The sequence below is a fragment of the Sapajus apella genome, unplaced genomic scaffold (assembly GCF_009761245.1).
Source record: "Sapajus apella isolate SASKATOON/1434 unplaced genomic scaffold, GSC_monkey_1.0 scaffold2, whole genome shotgun sequence".
NCBI lineage: Eukaryota > Metazoa > Chordata > Mammalia > Primates > Cebidae > Sapajus > Sapajus apella.
This window is the reverse complement of record NW_022436942.1, coordinates 57883815-57901202: the sequence shown is the minus strand read 5'-3', so window position 1 is coordinate 57901202 and position 17388 is coordinate 57883815. Positions and strand designations below refer to the sequence as shown.

At 37.4% G+C, this 17388-nt stretch overlaps 1 protein-coding gene across 16 annotated transcripts in view; it reads left to right on the top strand.

The window, feature by feature from the left end:
• Positions 1-17388, top strand: part of ANKS1B (ankyrin repeat and sterile alpha motif domain containing 1B) — a 1261971-nt gene that overhangs the window by 571604 nt on the left and 672979 nt on the right. For all 16 annotated transcript variants that reach the window (XM_032285364.1, XM_032285340.1, XM_032285282.1 and 13 more), the window contains one exon: positions 1286-1466. In XM_032285364.1, the coding sequence (XP_032141255.1) occupies positions 1286-1466 (181 nt within the window). The remainder of the gene's footprint in view (positions 1-1285; positions 1467-17388) is intronic.

Sequence of the window (17388 nt, the reverse complement as noted above, 5' to 3'; positions counted from 1 at the left end):
ATAACAATATTTATACCTCTCAACATCTTTCATAAGAATATTTGGTGAAATATTGGTGAAAGAATAAATCATATTGTGATAATTTACACACCTTATATTTTTAAAAACTGTACAGTGCAGATATTTTCCATATGATTATCTATTTTAGATTATAGACTAAATGATATGATATCTACTTGGAAAAAATGATATGATAAGCTGAAAGAGACAATAATTTGAATATTTTGCAGGAAAATTATCTGTGGAATACAGTGATTAACACATATTTGAGGGTGACAAAAACATTAGCAAACCAAAGGTTAATTGTACTTTGTGGAATGTAAAGTACAATAAACATTACCTTATTATAAAAAGTTTACATTTGATGTCATAATTATTATGAGATTTTTAATATTTCAGTAATATAATCTAAAAAATAAAAAGTAAGAAAATTGGAGTTAATTCCTGAGAAAAACACACACATTTGAGAGGCAAAAGGACTACAGTTTTTCTGAAGGACAATGTTAGAAGCTCTACTAGGCAAGAAAAAAAAAGTGATTATAATTAAAACTATGGGGAAAAAAATCCCAGAAAATTGCAATAGGAAGTAATTCATTACTGACAAAGGGTACAGATTATATCTGCTATTACTCCATGATTTTAACTTTTATGTTTAAATTGACTTTTCTTGCTATTTGGGGATTAATTAAAATTCTTAAAAAAGAAAATCAAAGTTCACTACAAATACCAAGCATATTCTTAGATCCTAGAAAATGTTCCATATAACTTTACTTAATTCTGATGGTAAAATTCCAGCATCTTGTGCTTGGGAACAATATCTAATGCCACTAATTCCTTGGACTATTTAAAGAATAAACAAATGGAACTGCCTTAATTATTCTTCGATGTTGTAAGGGCCCTTTTCTTATTAGATTCTATACTTCTGGGTCTGGCAAATGCCAGATGCTTAATAAATGTTAGTTGAATGAAAGGTGACTTAAAATTGCAACTTTCAAAATTGATTACCAAGAGAAATTTTGTGCACTATATTTTTACAATCTTCTGGAGAAAGCAAATGAAAAGCCTAAGTTATCACATCAACTATGCCATAATATTTTCTCATTAAACAATTTTTTATTTAATTCAAGAAATTATTTAATATATCTTTGTAAAGCACAATTATATTTTAAGTATAAAACACAGATAGTTTTTAACAGAAAAAAAATTAACACTTAAATTGTTGGGGAGATTGGGCTGAAGATGAACATGATCATATTAATACTCTTGTCATGCTCATTTATTTTAGCCTAAACAGCGAACATCCATTGTGTCTTCTCTGGATTTTCACCGAATGAATCACAACCAAGAATATTTTGAAATCAACACATCTACAGGGTGCAAAAGCTTTACTGCCAGCCCTCCTGCTAGTCCACCCACCTCTTCTGTGGGAACCACAGAAGTCAAGAATGAGGGAACTGACCATACAGGTAAAACAGTTCACTTTATGCAGCTATATATATTTTTTTATTTTAAGACTAAAGCCTTTAAGAGCTAGAGGAATTAGGGGGAGTCTTCATACAAATTGCATTGTGTTTTTAGTTCACCTCCATGTGTGGCAATGTAGGGCTTTAAGATTTTTGTCAGTGTGGTGTAAGATTCTTTTTGAATACATGGATGGCCTTTTGGTGTTAGATATTAAAGATGATGATTTAATGCGATTATAGTAGTTAAAAAAAAAACCAGGAACCTGAAAATGTTCTACTCACTGCCATTTACCCCTCACCACACAGTGGTATCAACTAATCAACACACAACTTTATTAAGAGCTGCTTTGAAGCTGGAGAACTTATATCAAGGATGTCTGCTAAGAAGGAATTACAATGTGGCCTAGGCTGGCTTTCACCTATTTAAGCCACATGAACTTGGAAAGGAAAGGTGCAGGGGGAGAAAATGCTGGGTGCAAGGATAAGATTAAGAAGAATAACACCACCCACTAGTAAAGTATACCTGGTTCCATGCAATCAGATTTGCAAAGCTTTCTTTATTTCGGGCACAAGGAGCTAACACCTGGTAAGGACAGGGGACATATTAGAAATAAGAGAAGTGAGACCCAAGGAATATCCTGCCCTGACGTCTAATTTACAATAAGAGTTAAAGACAAATAAAATATAGAGACAAATTTCTCAATTTTAAATGTTTTATTTGGGAATCAAGAATTGCAATCTGTGGCATACTCACAGGCTGGATGGTCTTCATTGTGTTGAAAGAAGAGATGGTTAGAGGTTTTATTAAAAAAAGGAAAATGTTACATAATGATCTTTGAGAAAGTTCATTGGCACTAATAATGTGTTGGTGAGCTGGCAAGTTTTGATTGGTAAGTGATGGCAATGGGTGAAACTATTCTCAGAGTTGCAGCAGGTTGTTTCAGTAGCTATTAGATAAAACTGGTTTCAAGTTACAGCAGGCAGCTTCAGCAGCCAAGCTCATAGAGACTTACATTTTGGAACAGTGTTATGCACCCTAGATGCTTTCTCACCTTGACCTCTCAATAATTGTTTAGTTGGGTATAACAAGAATGACCCAATTCATATGGTCAGCTTTCGTGTAAGTAAATGATTTAATTACTTTATTTTCAACAGACATGATTCAAAAACACAGTAGATAGAATTAATTTGAATTTTAGAATAATGAAGTGTGGTCTGTGTGAGTATTCCATATTATCTTTGTTCACAGTGAGTATATATGTATGCTCATATGCTTACGTACATCCTTTAATCTGATTCTGTGTTTAAAAGTACTAACACAAACATTCCAGAAATATAGTCAGAGAATTACTTTCCCCTGGGAATAAAGCTTAGATTTTAAAAACTCTCAGCTTTTTACTGGGAGTGAGTACTGGGAATGATAAGATTGATATTCTATGGAAGTTATAATGTGAACTTTCATGGAAGCCAGAATGACATTTATAAAATGTAGATCAAAGCATGTCATTACCATGCTTAAAATGATCCCATTTCTTCTCATCACACTTAAAATCCAACTCCTTACCATATCCAGTGATACCCAGTTCAGCCTGGTTCTTGACCAGCTCTGCAACTTGACTGAACCCATCCTGGACCATACTGGCCTTCTTTGTTGAGCATTCTGGTCCTAGGGCTTTTGTACTTTGGTTCTTTCTGCCTGGAATCTCTGCTTTAAAATTTTCATGCAGCTGAGTGTCATTTAGGTTTTGGTTCACACGCACTTCCTCATAGAGGCCTTCCCATACCACCCTATCTCAAGTAGATGTCCTCAATATGATAAGAATTATAATGATAAAAATGCAAAAATAACAATAATAATAAATACTTAAAGACACTATGTGTCAGGAACTGTTTTAGGCATTTTATGTATATCAATTCATTTAAACCTCATGACTGTCATATAAATTTGGTATTATCTGTAGATAAGGAGATACACAAAGAGCATAAATAACTAAATAACAGTCCATTATGACAGAGCTGGAAAAAGCTCTGGTATGAACTCAAACCTGGTGCTAGCATTCCTGTTTTTAACGATTTCTCTGTACCACTCTAGTCACTTCTATCAAATAATTTTATTTTCTTTTATCCATAGCCTTATCTGCTATACAAAATCATGTTGATTACTTATTTATTTATTTATTATCTTTTCTCTAGAATGTAAGCTGCAATAGGTTGGTCTCTGGCACATTGTAGGCACTGAGGTCAAACTGCCAAAGTTTGATTACTAACTGTGAGACTGAGCCTCTTACCTAGCTGAGACTTGATCTCTTCATGCTATAGTTTTCTTACTTTAGAATTAGATTAACAATGAATTAATTAGATTAACTTACTCTGTACTGTGGTTAGGCATGTAAAGTGATTAGCAGTTCCTGGCACATAGTACTCAATAAATGTTAGTAACTATTAGTAGTAGTAGCAATAGCTTTGTATTCTCATCAAGCCTAGCATTCATTCAGTAAGCATTAAAATGTATTGTCTGCTATGTACTTGATCCAGTTTTATAGGACAGGAGAAATAAAATGTGATTTGTGAAAAAAAAAAAAAAAAAGTGGTATGTGGACCATGGAAGGCTTCTGGGCATATAATTATTATTCAAACAATACTTACTTGAATGACTAGTTCCAGATTTAAAATCCTAAAATGGGGCAATGGCAGAAGCTTTGATACTTGCCTTTCAGAATGGCTTTCTTGGCTTTGTTTTAGTTAGTACATTGCTTTGGGGATGATCAATTTTCTGAATATTTTCAATCTCTTTTCAACAAACTTTTCTGTCTCGGGTGGATAGAAATATTACTTTTTCCTCTTTATTCTTTTAATTAAAAGCAAAAGAAATTTAGGTCTAGTCCCAAAGTCCTAGTGCCTTCTCTCTATTCTGATATTGACCACCAGAGGCAGAGGATCAGAACAAACACATTTTGCTGCTGCCAGGAGTTCAGCGGCAACATCCAAATGTGTGGAGAAATTGTAATCATCAGGATATTTTCAGGTCTGACCTTTAAACAGAACTGAAATCTAACCTTTTGACAGTTGAAATGGTTTCAAATAGCATGTTACAATGGTTTTCTAAGATAATATATCACCTCCACATTACCTAAACAATTCTAGGATAGACTGATATTTAGTAATAATGTGAAAGAACAGTTTGTTTTGCTTTACATTAAAAAGGAAAACTTTTAAGGAAGGTATTTGTCTACTTGCAAAAGTAGCCTTTTGTTAACTTACACATAATTAATTTGTTATACTTCAGAGACATTGCCACCAGGTATATATTTAAAGAGAATGAGTTTGAGAGTCAGTTCCATCACCAATTTGCTAGATATTTCCCATCAAAAGCCATAACTTTGCTGATATTTAATTTGCTCCTCTGAAAGTGGAAATAATATCTACTCTTTAGGTGATTGTAGTAACAAATGAGCTTATGTGAATACATTTTGTAAACCTTGACAACTAATGTTATTATTTAATATATCACAGCTATTGCTTAATATTATTTTTTGTTTTTAAAATGTTATTATTTGAAATCTGTAGTAGCTTTAGGATAGAGGGGCCTATTGTAAGTCTATACAAGGTATGCCAAGGTAGCTAACCAAGCTTATCCCAAGATAGCTGACCTTTTCTTGACTCAGAAGTATAATTTAAATTTACTTATTAATCTACATTTCATTTTATAAATGATTGCACGCACAAAAGAATTAATCTTGACCAAAATGGCATTTAATTGAACAAAGACTAATATATCTTCAAAAATAAATTGTATGCTGCAAAACACTTTTAAGTGAACCAATGAATTTATTATAACAGAAGGCCATTTAAAAGTAGCTTGAATTGTGATTAAAGCTTTAACTTGTGAATCATCAAAAAAGGTTGTTAGAATTAAAAAGCTTTGGTGTTATACAGTCTGGGGAATGATACAAATAGGTCTACATTTAACTAGAAAGATCACTCTAGTATTAATATGTAGTAGATATGAGAGGAAGTGACATTGGAGAAGGGGAGAAATAGTTTCATAGCAAGGAGAAAATATAAATAAATTGGTTTAAGAGACCAATTTATATTTTCTCTTAAACAGGGAAAGAGTAATTAACAAGTTATGGTCGTTGGATATGCAAAAAAAGAAGGGGAAGAGTTCAAAGAAGGCTCTAAAGTTTCTTGCTTAAGCTGATGAGTGGGAGGTGGATGCTATTCCTTGAAATGTAGAATATTTGTAGATAAGAAGAGAGGGTGAGGGATAGATTATGTAAGCCATTTCAGGACTTTGGCTTTAACCTAGAGTGATTTTACTTAGAGCCAATTCAGGTCTTTCAAAGAAAAGTCTCGTGATCTAACTTCTATTTTATGAAGATTAATCTGGCTATAGTGTTGTTAATGGATGGGGAGAGAAAACAAAGGTGGACTCAGGAAAGCCAGTTAGAAGGCACTTGCAGCATTGCTGTAAGAGAGGGAAAGCAGCTAAGATCAAAAGTGAAGCATGGAGTTAGAGACAAATGGAGAGATGCTGGACATATTTTTAAGTCAGATATGATAGGATTTCATGGTGAAGTGGACACGGTATATGAGAAAATGTGAGGAATTAAGGATGACTCTAAGAATTTTCTCCTTAATAACTGTAAGACCGGATTTCCTAGATATACAATCATGTTGTCTGCAAATAGAGACAATTTGACTTCCTCCTTTCCTATTCGAATAGCCTTTATTTCTTTTTCTTGCCTGATTGCTCTGGCTAGAACTTCCAGTACTATATTGAATAGGAGTGGTGAGAGTGGGCATCCTTGTCTAGTGCCAGATTTCAAAGGGAATGCTTCCAGTTTTTGCCCATTCAATATGATATTGGCTGTTGGTTTGTCGTAAATGGCTTTTATTATTTTGAGATACGTTCCGTCAATACCTAGTTTATTGAGGGTTTTTAGTATAAAGGGCTGTTGAATTTTGTCAAAGGCCTTCTTTTCATCAATTGAGATAATCATGTGGTTTTTGTCTTTGGTTCTGTTTATGTGGTGAATTACGTTTATAGACTTGCGTATGTTGAACCAGCCTTGCATCCCCAGGATGAAGCCTACTTGATCATGGTGGATAAGCTTTTTGATGTGCTGTTGCAATCGGCTTATCAGTATTTTATTGAAGATTTTTGCATCTATGTTCATCATGGATATTGGCCTGAAGTTTTCTTTTCTTGTTGAGTCTCTGCTGGGTTTTGGTATCAGGATGATGTTTGTCTCATAAAATGATTTGGGAAGGATTCCCTCTTTTTGGATTACTTGGAATAGTTTCAGAAGGAATGGTACCAGCTCCTCTTTGTATGTCTGGTAGAATTCGGCTGTGAACCCATCTGGACCTGGGCTTTTTTTGGGTGGTAGGCTCTTAATTGCTGCCTCAACTTCAGACCTTGTTATTGGTCTATTCAGGGTTTCAACTTCTTCCTGGTTTAGGCTTGGGAGGAGGCAAGTGTCCAGGAATTTATCCATTTCTTCCAGGTTTACTAGTTTATATGCATAGAGTTGTTTGTAATAATCTCTGATAATGGTTTGAATTTCTGTGGAATCTGTGGTGATATCCCTTTTATCATTTTTTATTGCATCAATTTGGTTATTCTCTCCTCTTTTTTATTAATCTGGCTAGTGGTCTATTTTGTTGATCTTTTCGAAAAACAAGCTCCTGGATTTATTAATTTTTTGAAGGGTTTTTTGTGTCTCTATCTCCTTCAGTTCTGCTCTGATCTTAGTTATTTCTTGTCTTCTGCTAGGTTTTAAGTTTTTTTGATCTTGTTCCTCTAGCTCTTTCAATTCAGCACTGTTTACAATAGCAAAGACCTGGAACCAACCCAAATGCCCATCAATGATAGACTGGACAGGAAAAATGTGGCACATATACACCATGGAATATTATGCAGCCATCAAAAATGATGAGTTCCTGTCCTTTGTAGGGACATGGATGAACCTGGAAACCATCATTCTCAGCAAACTGACACAAGAGCAGAAAATCAAACACTGCATGTTCTCACTCATAGGCGGGTGTTGAACAATGAGAACACATGGACACAGGGAGGGGAGCACTACACACTGGGGTCTGTTGGGGGGAAATGGGGGAGGGACGGGGGGGTGGGGAGGTGGGGAGAGATAGCATGGGGAGAAATGCCAGATATAAGTGAAGAGGAGGAAGGCAGCAAATCACACTGCCATGTGTGTAACTATGCAACAGTCTTGCATGTTCTTCACATATACCCCAAAACCTAAAATGCACTAAAAAAAAAAAAGTTATCATTATTTTCCTAGAAATTTCTGCATACACTACCCCTTAATAAAAATAAATAAATAAATAAATAAATAAAATTTTTTTAAAAAGACTGGATTTCCTATCATTTGTCACACAAGAAGTTTGGGGAAGAGAAGGTTTAGTAAACAGTGAGAAATACCAGGAGTTAATTTTAGTTTGAGATGCCTACTGAATATCTGAATAGATGTGTCAAGTAGGCAGCAGAAGGTCCAATCTGGAGATGTAAATGTGAATGTAATCATTATATAGATGATATGCACTGTGTGTAGAGGAAGAAGACCAATAACTGAGCTTGAGGAAAGGTGGAATAAAAGGCAGCACCAACAAGGGAGGCTGAGAAGGAGCAACCTGTGAGATAGAAGGAAATCTTTTGGTGAGTGTCTTATTCTGAAGTCAGGTGAAGAAAGTTATTAAGAAGGAAAGCATGGTCGACTCTGTCAAATGTAGCTGATAGATTGAGTAGGACGAGGACTAAGTTAGAATAGGTTCATGGATTTAACAATGTAGGGGGATCGCTGCTGAGATTGACAAGAGCAATTTGGCTGGAACTGACAGAGCCTCCTGTAGTGGTTTTAAGGGACAATGGGAGGAGGGGACTTAGAGTAATTATAGACTACCCTTGAAGGAAGGTCTTCAAAGGGGAAGTTTTAAGTTATGATGAAGGAGAAAGAGGGGATGATGAATTCTATTATTAACCAAGTGGAGAGATTGGTTTTGGACAGGAGCATGAACAACAGACGGGATGTTTTTGTTGTGGGTGCAAATCCTGGCAGGATATCCATGTGGTGGAAATCTGGGGAAGATCTCTTCTGATAGTTTTCATTTTTTCTACAAAGTAGAGAGCAGCAGCTTCAGTTGAAAACAGAGACAGAGAAGGAAGTGTAAAGTTTGAGGAAAGAGAGGAGAATGTGAAATAGTTGTTTAGGAGAAACAGTGCATAACAAAGGAGGTATGATGTGATCACCTGGCAGCATTAAAGGCCCATTTAAGGTTTGTGTTCATGCATTTAGAATTAGATTATTCAGTGTGGTTCTGTGTTTTTTCTCCAGCCCATGTCAGCTGGAGGATGCAGGTGCAGAATATTTGGAGAGTTGAATTTTGCATAGGTTGTGGTTTTGCTAAATGGGTATATTGAAGTGATTGAAGAGCAAGGAAATATAAATGCAAGGGAGTGTAATATTTAACCATAGTCTTCAAGATGAAGAGAGAAGCGAAAGAGAACAAGGAGATAATTAACACTGAAAAATCAATAGGATCTTAGGATTGGAGATTCCATTGGGGCAAAGGATTGCTGGAGTCAAGGTACTAAAGAAGAGAGCTGGAATAATAGTTGGATTCAGAGAATGAGATGTACATGGAACCAGGAATGATTATAATTATTGGCAATTGTCTTAAGACCATGGGAGTGGGCAGCTGAGTTAGCCTCTCCTCTGTCAACAGAGTCTTAAATACTACAATTAAGTCAGTACAACAATTTCCTAGAAGAAATGTTTGTTACTTGTAAAGACATAACATTTACTCTGCTCATAATATTTAATTTTTCTATTTGTTTAACATATTATGATATAGATCACCTTTATCTGAGTTTACTTCTTTTATACTTTGTCCCGCTCTTCCTTGAGGTGCAAAGGTTCACCATGTCGTTCCCTGGCTACCAGTCTTCCTGAGAGAGGTCTTTCATTCAAGTCTACTTTCCTAAGGGGCTCTCTCTGGACATGGTCACTATGTGTATCATTCTCATGTAAAACCTTTGAATGACCTGACAGCCCATCTGCTAAGATATTTCAATCTTTTGGGTACCCTTAATGGTTGCAAGGGTGTTCTTCATTCCTTGGGTAACAGTTTTTTTAAATAGAGGTGGTAAGGAGTGGTAAAATTCTGGATCTATGTTAAAGGTAGAGTTAGTTATCTGCCAATCTATCTATCCATCTATCTATCTATCTATCTTTCTATCTATCTATCATCTCTCTATCAATCCATCTACATATATATTTGGATGAATTGGATGTAGGATATAAGAACAGAAAAGAGATCAAAGATGTGATTCAAAGATATTTGGTGTTTTGACCTTTGGAAAGATGGAGTTGATATTAGTGGAGATGGGAAATCTCAGTTTTAAACATTTTAATTTGAAATTTTGTTGGATATTCAAGTAGATATGTTGAATAGATAGTTGAGATAATGATTTTTTTTTCAGTGAGGGAAGTCATGTTGGGAAGAAGCCATGTGATAATTTTATGCTTATCAAAAGCAAAGTGTATCCGTTTTAGAGGACTGAAAAATAGCACCTTAGCCTACCGTGAATGACTTACAAGTTCTGAATTCTGGATAGTCGTGTTGTGAATTGCTGGGAGAAAAGAAGCTGAGCATCACCAGTAATAACAGGTATTCTCTATAGAAAGCTGTGTCCAAAAAGTTCTTTCCATATGAAGGATTTTGTGCATTAGCACCTTCTCAAGGACACCTGCTAAGCAAGTCAACAATCCTCGGTAACTAATTATCTCCAGCTTTGTTAGTAGTTTCAAACTATCACCTCCTGCGGGAGAAAACTGATGGGAGGAGAAAATCTAAAAGGAGTAAAGTGGAAAAGTGCTTCTTTCCGAGTGAGTGAAATAACAAAAACAAAAGCCTATAAGTGCTCAGCAGCATAAGATGCTTTTCTGCAAAGGAGAGAAAACACTAGAGGAGAACTAAAATTAGAATGGAGAGGGTGGCATAGACCTCTCACGCTGATCAGGGATTGCCAGAAAGGCAAATGAAGGCCTGCATTTTAATTAGTTCACACGGTCCGGAAATAGACCTCCTGAAGCTGAGACATCATTATTACAGCAGCCACTGGACACAGGCAGCTGAGGGAGTCTTTGGCCTCCAGCCGACAGGAAGGCCAGGAACAGGCTGCTGAGATGATCTCTCAACTCCAAGCTAAGATTCGGGGTGAGCTGATATGGAGAAAGTAAAAGGTTAGAGATAATGATGTGTGATTACATCTTTGGGACCCATTTTCCTGAAACTAAGTATATTCGCTGAGCTATTGATTGGTAAATTCAGTAGACCAGGAGTTTAGGTATCCTGGAGGCAAGTATTTTTATATCAAATGCTGTATATAGACGTAATGGTAAATTATATTCCTGTCACTTCTTGATAAATCATGAAATGCATCTCCTGTACTTTTTCCTGTTTTCCCTGTGGCGTCATATGACTTTCACCCAGTGCCTTTGTGACAAATTGCACATCAGGTAGAAGATAAGGTACAGGTTATGAGATGCTTGATGAGGTGAAGAAAAATTGACAGCTTTTCAGTACTTAAAATTATGAAAATATATAGTTAGATAACAGGGTGATGTTAGTTAGCTAGTGCACGGGGACTTGTTTTTCCAGATGAAATTAGTTGATGTAAAACTACTGACTTACCTAGTAAATGCTTACCCAGGGTGTGCCATTATGAGAAACTGCTGTGAGAGTATCTAAAGGGGGTGACTGATCTCAAGCCAGTAATGACTGGGGCTCTGAAAGACAAACGAAGAGGACTTAAGTAGGTCAAGGTGGGGAAGGAAGATTATTCTTTTAAGAAGGAATAGCATATTTTAAAAAACTCTCTGGGGTAGAAATTAACATGAAACAGGAGGCCAGAGAGAAAGGAGAGAAACAACAGGAGTTAAAGCTGCAGAGGTAGTAAAAGCCCAATGAAACCCTTGTAGCTACCTTCAGGATTGTAGTATTTATCCTAAGAGCAACAAGAAGTCATTGGCAGGTGTTTCAAGCAAAGAAAGATGATCTGATTTGCATTTTACTGTCTGGTGGCTCTTATTTTCTCTGTGAACTGAGAGCAAGGCTGTCTTTGGAGAGTAGCAAAGAAGGGCAAAGATGAGATATTTGAGGAGGGTGAAGAAAGTTTGAGTTAGTTTTTTGTTTAAACTCCTAATGAATGAATGGCTAATATGTGGGGCCTGAGAGCAGCACAGAAGGGATAATAGGGAGTGCACATCCTTTCCAGCATACCTGTGGCCTGCAGGTGATATATTCTGGCCAGAGCCTGGAGCTTTTTCTGGCTGGTCACCTCAGCTCCCCTCGCATTGGCAAAGTGGTCCCTCTGAGTTTCTGCCAGGTCTACCATCTGTCTTTCCTAGCCTCTGCAGCAGTAACCTCTCCATTGCCAAGCTGGGCCCAGGGCAGCCCACTTGTCTTTCAGTCCAGCTGCCTGCTGAAGCCCCCTTCTGGAGCTCCAGGTACCTCTGGGTCTCATTCATAAGTGGGACTCAGAAAGATTTATCCCCAAGATCTTGCTAGTCCTTACCACAGGAAACTACCAAGTTTAATAGGATGGGGCCCTGCTCAGAATCTAGATGGGATTTGGAAACCAGAGGTCTCTTTTCTTATGTTCACCCAATACCTATTAATTAAGCTACATTCTCTCGAGGCCAATGCCCAGAAAGGAGATTTCAGACATTTTCCTATCCTCCCCATCTCACTCAGCCTTTTCCTTTTTGAAATTCTCCAGAAGCTGGTGTGTCCTTTCTCTTCCGAGATGGACTTCCTACTTGTCTGTGCTATAGATCTTCATATGTCATTCTGCTTGGTCTAAAGCAGGACTCTGACTTTAAAGTCTATCGACTTGCTAATCCACCTTTTCTTCTGTGAGGGCATTAGGAATCCTGTCTAGCCCTGAAGGAGGAGCAGTTTCTAGTGGAACACTATTTGAGGATGGAAATATTTGAAGTTCTTTAAAAACTACTATCCCTATTACATTAAGCCAGTGCCACTAGCTGCAGAATACATAAACACAACATATGCTTAATAAGCTTCATGAATGCTTAATACATGTGACCATTATTACTTTTTTATTGCTGTTATTACTAAAGATCTAGGCAACAAGCAGAACCTGGACTTGTAGAATTCTGTACAAATCGCAGAACAGCTGGGTGCTATGAGTCTAGCCAAGCACCAGAGTCTTAAATCCACAAAATCACTTGGAACAAGCAGGTCAACCTGCTGATGAGCAGAGCCGAAAATTCCATTTGCTCTGTGTCCCAGTTTTATGTGTTCTGGGCTGGGAAGACAGGAGAAGCTGGAAGGTGTGTCACTGCTGGGGACAGCCAGAGTTGGGAAAGGGAGCAGCAGTTTCAGAGAGATTTTGTGTTGAAAATCTGCTTTAAAAAAAAAAAATAATCTTTTATTAACTCAATTTTCCCTTGCTTTAACTCCTGTTAAGGTATGTGAAAATATAACTGCTTTGTTAGCTGAAATTTTCTTTGAGATACAAATTTATTGCTGTATATATCTTCTCTCTAATTATCTTGTCTAGTTTACTTGGTAGTTTTTCTCTCCTGACTTTCTCGACCAGCCTGTTTATATCTCTTGAAAAATCTCCCTGCATATCAGTTATATGTGTGTGATATATGTGTGATCATTAAAGTTAAAAATAAAGCTGTGAGAGAAAAGCTTACGGTAATTGAAAAATTAAAATAAAAGGAGGAAAGAAGTCTTGGTATTTCCAGGTTGGCGCTATGGAGAAAATCCTCTCCTTCCCCCTAGTTGAAAACAGTTTTCAAACTGCTAGTCCTTTTTCTCTATTCAGATCTTCTCTCTGTACATTTTCCCTCTTGCTCAGCACTTGTCTATGTTGGGTGGGTGCCTCTTGTGTTTACCTAGGGCCAGGCCATTCAAACACAGGCTTCACTTTTAAGTGTCATGCCATAGTGAGCCAGCCCATGACAGAACTTGTTCCAGACGTTCTCCCCAGTAACTTCTACCTAATTATTCCCTGCTGCTCCAGCTCTAGACTCTAGTGACCTCAACTCTTCAAATCTGTCATTGACAGGATCCTAAGAAGGCTGTGATCCTGATCCCTATCTCCATGCCTTTATGTAAGGTCCTTCTTTTGAGTGTGTGTGGGGCCCCTAACTTGCTACTAGCCAATGGCAAAGGTGACAGGATATAACTCCCAGATGTTTTAGGGCAGAGATGAATGGATTTTGCAGGTGTAATTAAGGTCTCCAATCATTGGCTTTAAGTTAATCAGAAAAGAGATGAACTAATAAGGTGATGAGGTTAGCAACTTGATGCAGCTGAATTTCACTCTCTTTGTTGCTGGCTTTGGAGAATAAACCACATGAGCTCTACAGCTGCAAAGAAGCAAATTGGGCCAACAGCCTGTGAGCTCAGAAAAGGACCCTGGCCCTCAGATGAGAACTGGAGCCTTGGCTAATATCTAAATAAGACCCTGAGCAGAGGGCCCAGTTAAGCCACCCAGACTCCTGACCCTTGTGAACTGTGAGATCATAACTGTATACTGTTGTATGCCACTAAGTTGGTTGTGACATATTATGCAAAGGTAGAAAACAAACACGGTATCCCTTGCTCCTTTGATTTTGGAAAGAGAGTGTCTGTCCCTCTCTCTGCCCTGGCCTCAAGGTCCTTCTCCCATCAGTACCAGTACCTTGATCTTTTTGAGATTACACAATAAAGAGGGAAGGATGTGAAAACAGTCATCTTTGCCACATATCCCCAAGCCCAACTTAACCACTTATGCAATTTTTTTTGTTGTTGTTGTTGAAAGTGAATCTCGCTCTACCACCCAGGCTGGAGTGCAATGGCACCATCTCTGCTCACTGCAACCTCTGCCTCCCAGTTTCAAGCAATTCTCCTGCCTCAGCCTCCCGAGTAGCTGGGAGTACAGGCAGCCGCCATCATGCCCAGATAACTTTTGCATTTTTAGTAGAGATGGGGTTTCACCTTGTTGGCCAGGCTGGTCTTGAACCCCTGATCTCAGGTGATCTGCCTGCCTTGGCCTCCGAAAGTGCTGCGATTACAGGCTTGAGCCACCACGCCTGGCCCACTTATGCAATTTTTCTATCTTACCATTTCCAAAATACCAGTTTTTACTTTAATATCTACTAAATTATAAAGCTAAAGTTCTGATAATGAAATCGTAAAACATAAGACAGAGTGTGGGAGACTATATTAGGGATCATCCAAACCTGAATAAACTATTGATGCCTCCCATCTAGGCTTCCCACTTGCAGGACTAGATCATGCCATTCCACTGTTTAGGAACATCTTGTGTCTTCTCACTGCTTAATAACCTTTGTGTGGGAACCTCCAAATGTCTTAGCATGCTCAACACAGTCCTTGATAATTTGGGTCTAACTTTCTATTCACCTCTATCCAAATATACCATGGACTTCGAAGTATGTTGTTCTTAGAGTTCACAGCTCCTTGTTTTATAGTGGACTTTTTCATCATCTTGAAATGCCTTAGCATCTAATCTACTGGGCAAATTACAATTCCTATATGAAATGTGGCTAAAGACGACTATTTTAGTTCATTTGGGCTGCTATAATAACATAAACGGGGTAGCTTACAAACAACAGAAATTGACTTCCCACAGTTTCAGAAGCTGGGGAGGCCACATTGAGGCACCAGTAGATTTGGTGTCTGGTGAGAGCCCGCTTTCTGGTTCAAAGAGTATTTTCTCTGTGTTCTCACACAGTGGAAAAGGCAAAGGAACTCGCTTGGGCTTCTTTTATAAGGTCACTAATTGCCTTCATGAGGGCTCTGTCCTCATAACCTAATCACCTCCCAAGCGCCCCACTCCTCATCCCGTCACCTTGGGAGTTAGGATTTCAACATAGCAATTTTGGAAGGATATGAACATTAGTCTATGCAAGTAACCTCCTTTGTGAAGCCTTCTTTAACTCCAGCAATTCTTGCATCCATACTCCCCCTAGCGTTCTTCCCATACTTCCACTATTGCATATCTTACATGGTCATTAAATGCAGGGACCATGTCTCAAATAAGATAAATCCCCAGTGCCCAGTGTAATGACCGACTTATAATAGGTGCTCAATAAATGGCAAATAATTGAATCACTGAATCAATATTTGCTTTGTTGGGATTTTGTCACCTGCTGTGTGCCTATTTCTATCTATACAGTAAAGCAAGCTCTAGTTTTTTTTCTGAACTACATTGCTTTCTTCAGAACCATGGAGGCTGCCTTTCATTTGTTATTTCATAAATTGCCTCAGGGAGATATGTCATTTTTAATGTAAATGTTTGTGACAACTGATCTGATTTTGCAGAAGAAAAGATTGCAGTTATTTACATGGAGAAGATATTCATTTTTCTTAAACATTTATAAGTAATTGGCCCAGCATTTCCAAAATCATTAATTTCACTCTAGAAAGCAATGTATATAATAATGTACAATAATTTATAATTTTCTTCCCCTTTTTTATTTTAGCAGACCAGTATCTATGGCTTAATTTTTAAAATAACAGTAAAAACTTGATTCCTGTTCTTTCACAAAGTCAAAACAAAGCATAGCATGCCTTTTTTTTTCTTTCCAAGAATTGACTGTTTCTTTACCACTGATTTTGTTACTTTCTACATGAGCCATTTATGAGGTTGGGAATCTTGCATTAGGACCTGGAGCATTGAAGAGAATGAGACCTTTCAACATGTTTGTGATGATCAGAATCCAGTGTGCAGAATGAATACCACTGACAGAATTCTAACATCTGACAATGTGTTCACACAATCTAGTGTGAACTCTCACTTACATGTGTAGCTGAGTTTTCCACAGCACAGTTCTCCTGTGCTATGGTAGAAAAACTAATGGAATGTTATTAGGAAGGCAAATATGCTACAAAGAATCAACATTTATTCCAGAGTCAAAGATGTAATTTTTGTGTTATCTGCTTTTTGGATCTGAATCAGATCTACTGTATGTCTGTGTTCTCTCTATTAGCACAGATGTTGGGTTCTCTTTTATTAACTGGGATAATCAAGAGTTGACTGTGGAAAGCTAATAATAGATTTCAGATTTCCTTCTGGAAAGCACATAAGCGCACTTGAAAGGAAGCATTATTAACTGAACAAACCTCTCGGTTCCTAGTGATTAGCATTTTGACAAGCTGTTGTTTTAGATGAACAATTTAGATCACATATTACATAATTTCAAAGTGTTTTTAATGTATCTTTCAGATCTGGAGTACTAAGGAAAAAGTACTTATTTTCATTTAAATTTGAAGGAAACCTTAGGGTCTGTTTTAGTCTCCTTAGCATGTCTTCTTGTCCATTGATATGTTCTTGGCCATTGATATGCAGCTGGGTTTTATTTCTATTTATAGCTATGATTTTCTAGAACAGGGGAACATTACAATAAATACTGTGTTGATTTCTCTAAGCTAAGTAATTTTCTACTTACTAAAAACATATTTGTTCCCTGAGATTGCCTTATAGAAAATTGAAACTGGAATATTAAATTTGAAGTGAACCTGAATCATCTCCATATATCTCATATTTGACATATTTCCTTCCAGACAATTATTTGTACTTTTAAAATTATTATTATTATTACTTTTGACACAGAGTCTCGTTCTGTTACCCATACTGCAGTGCAGTGGCACAATCTTAGCTCACTGCAGCCTCTGCCTCCCAGGTGCAAGCAATTCTTGTGCCTCAGCCTCCCGAGTAGCTAGAGACTACAGGCATATGCCATCACACTCAGCTGATTTTTGCATTTTTAGTAGAGATGGGATTTTGCCATGTTGGCCAGGCTGGTCTCAAGTTCCTGACCTCAAATAATATGCCCACCATGGCCTCCCAAACTGTTGC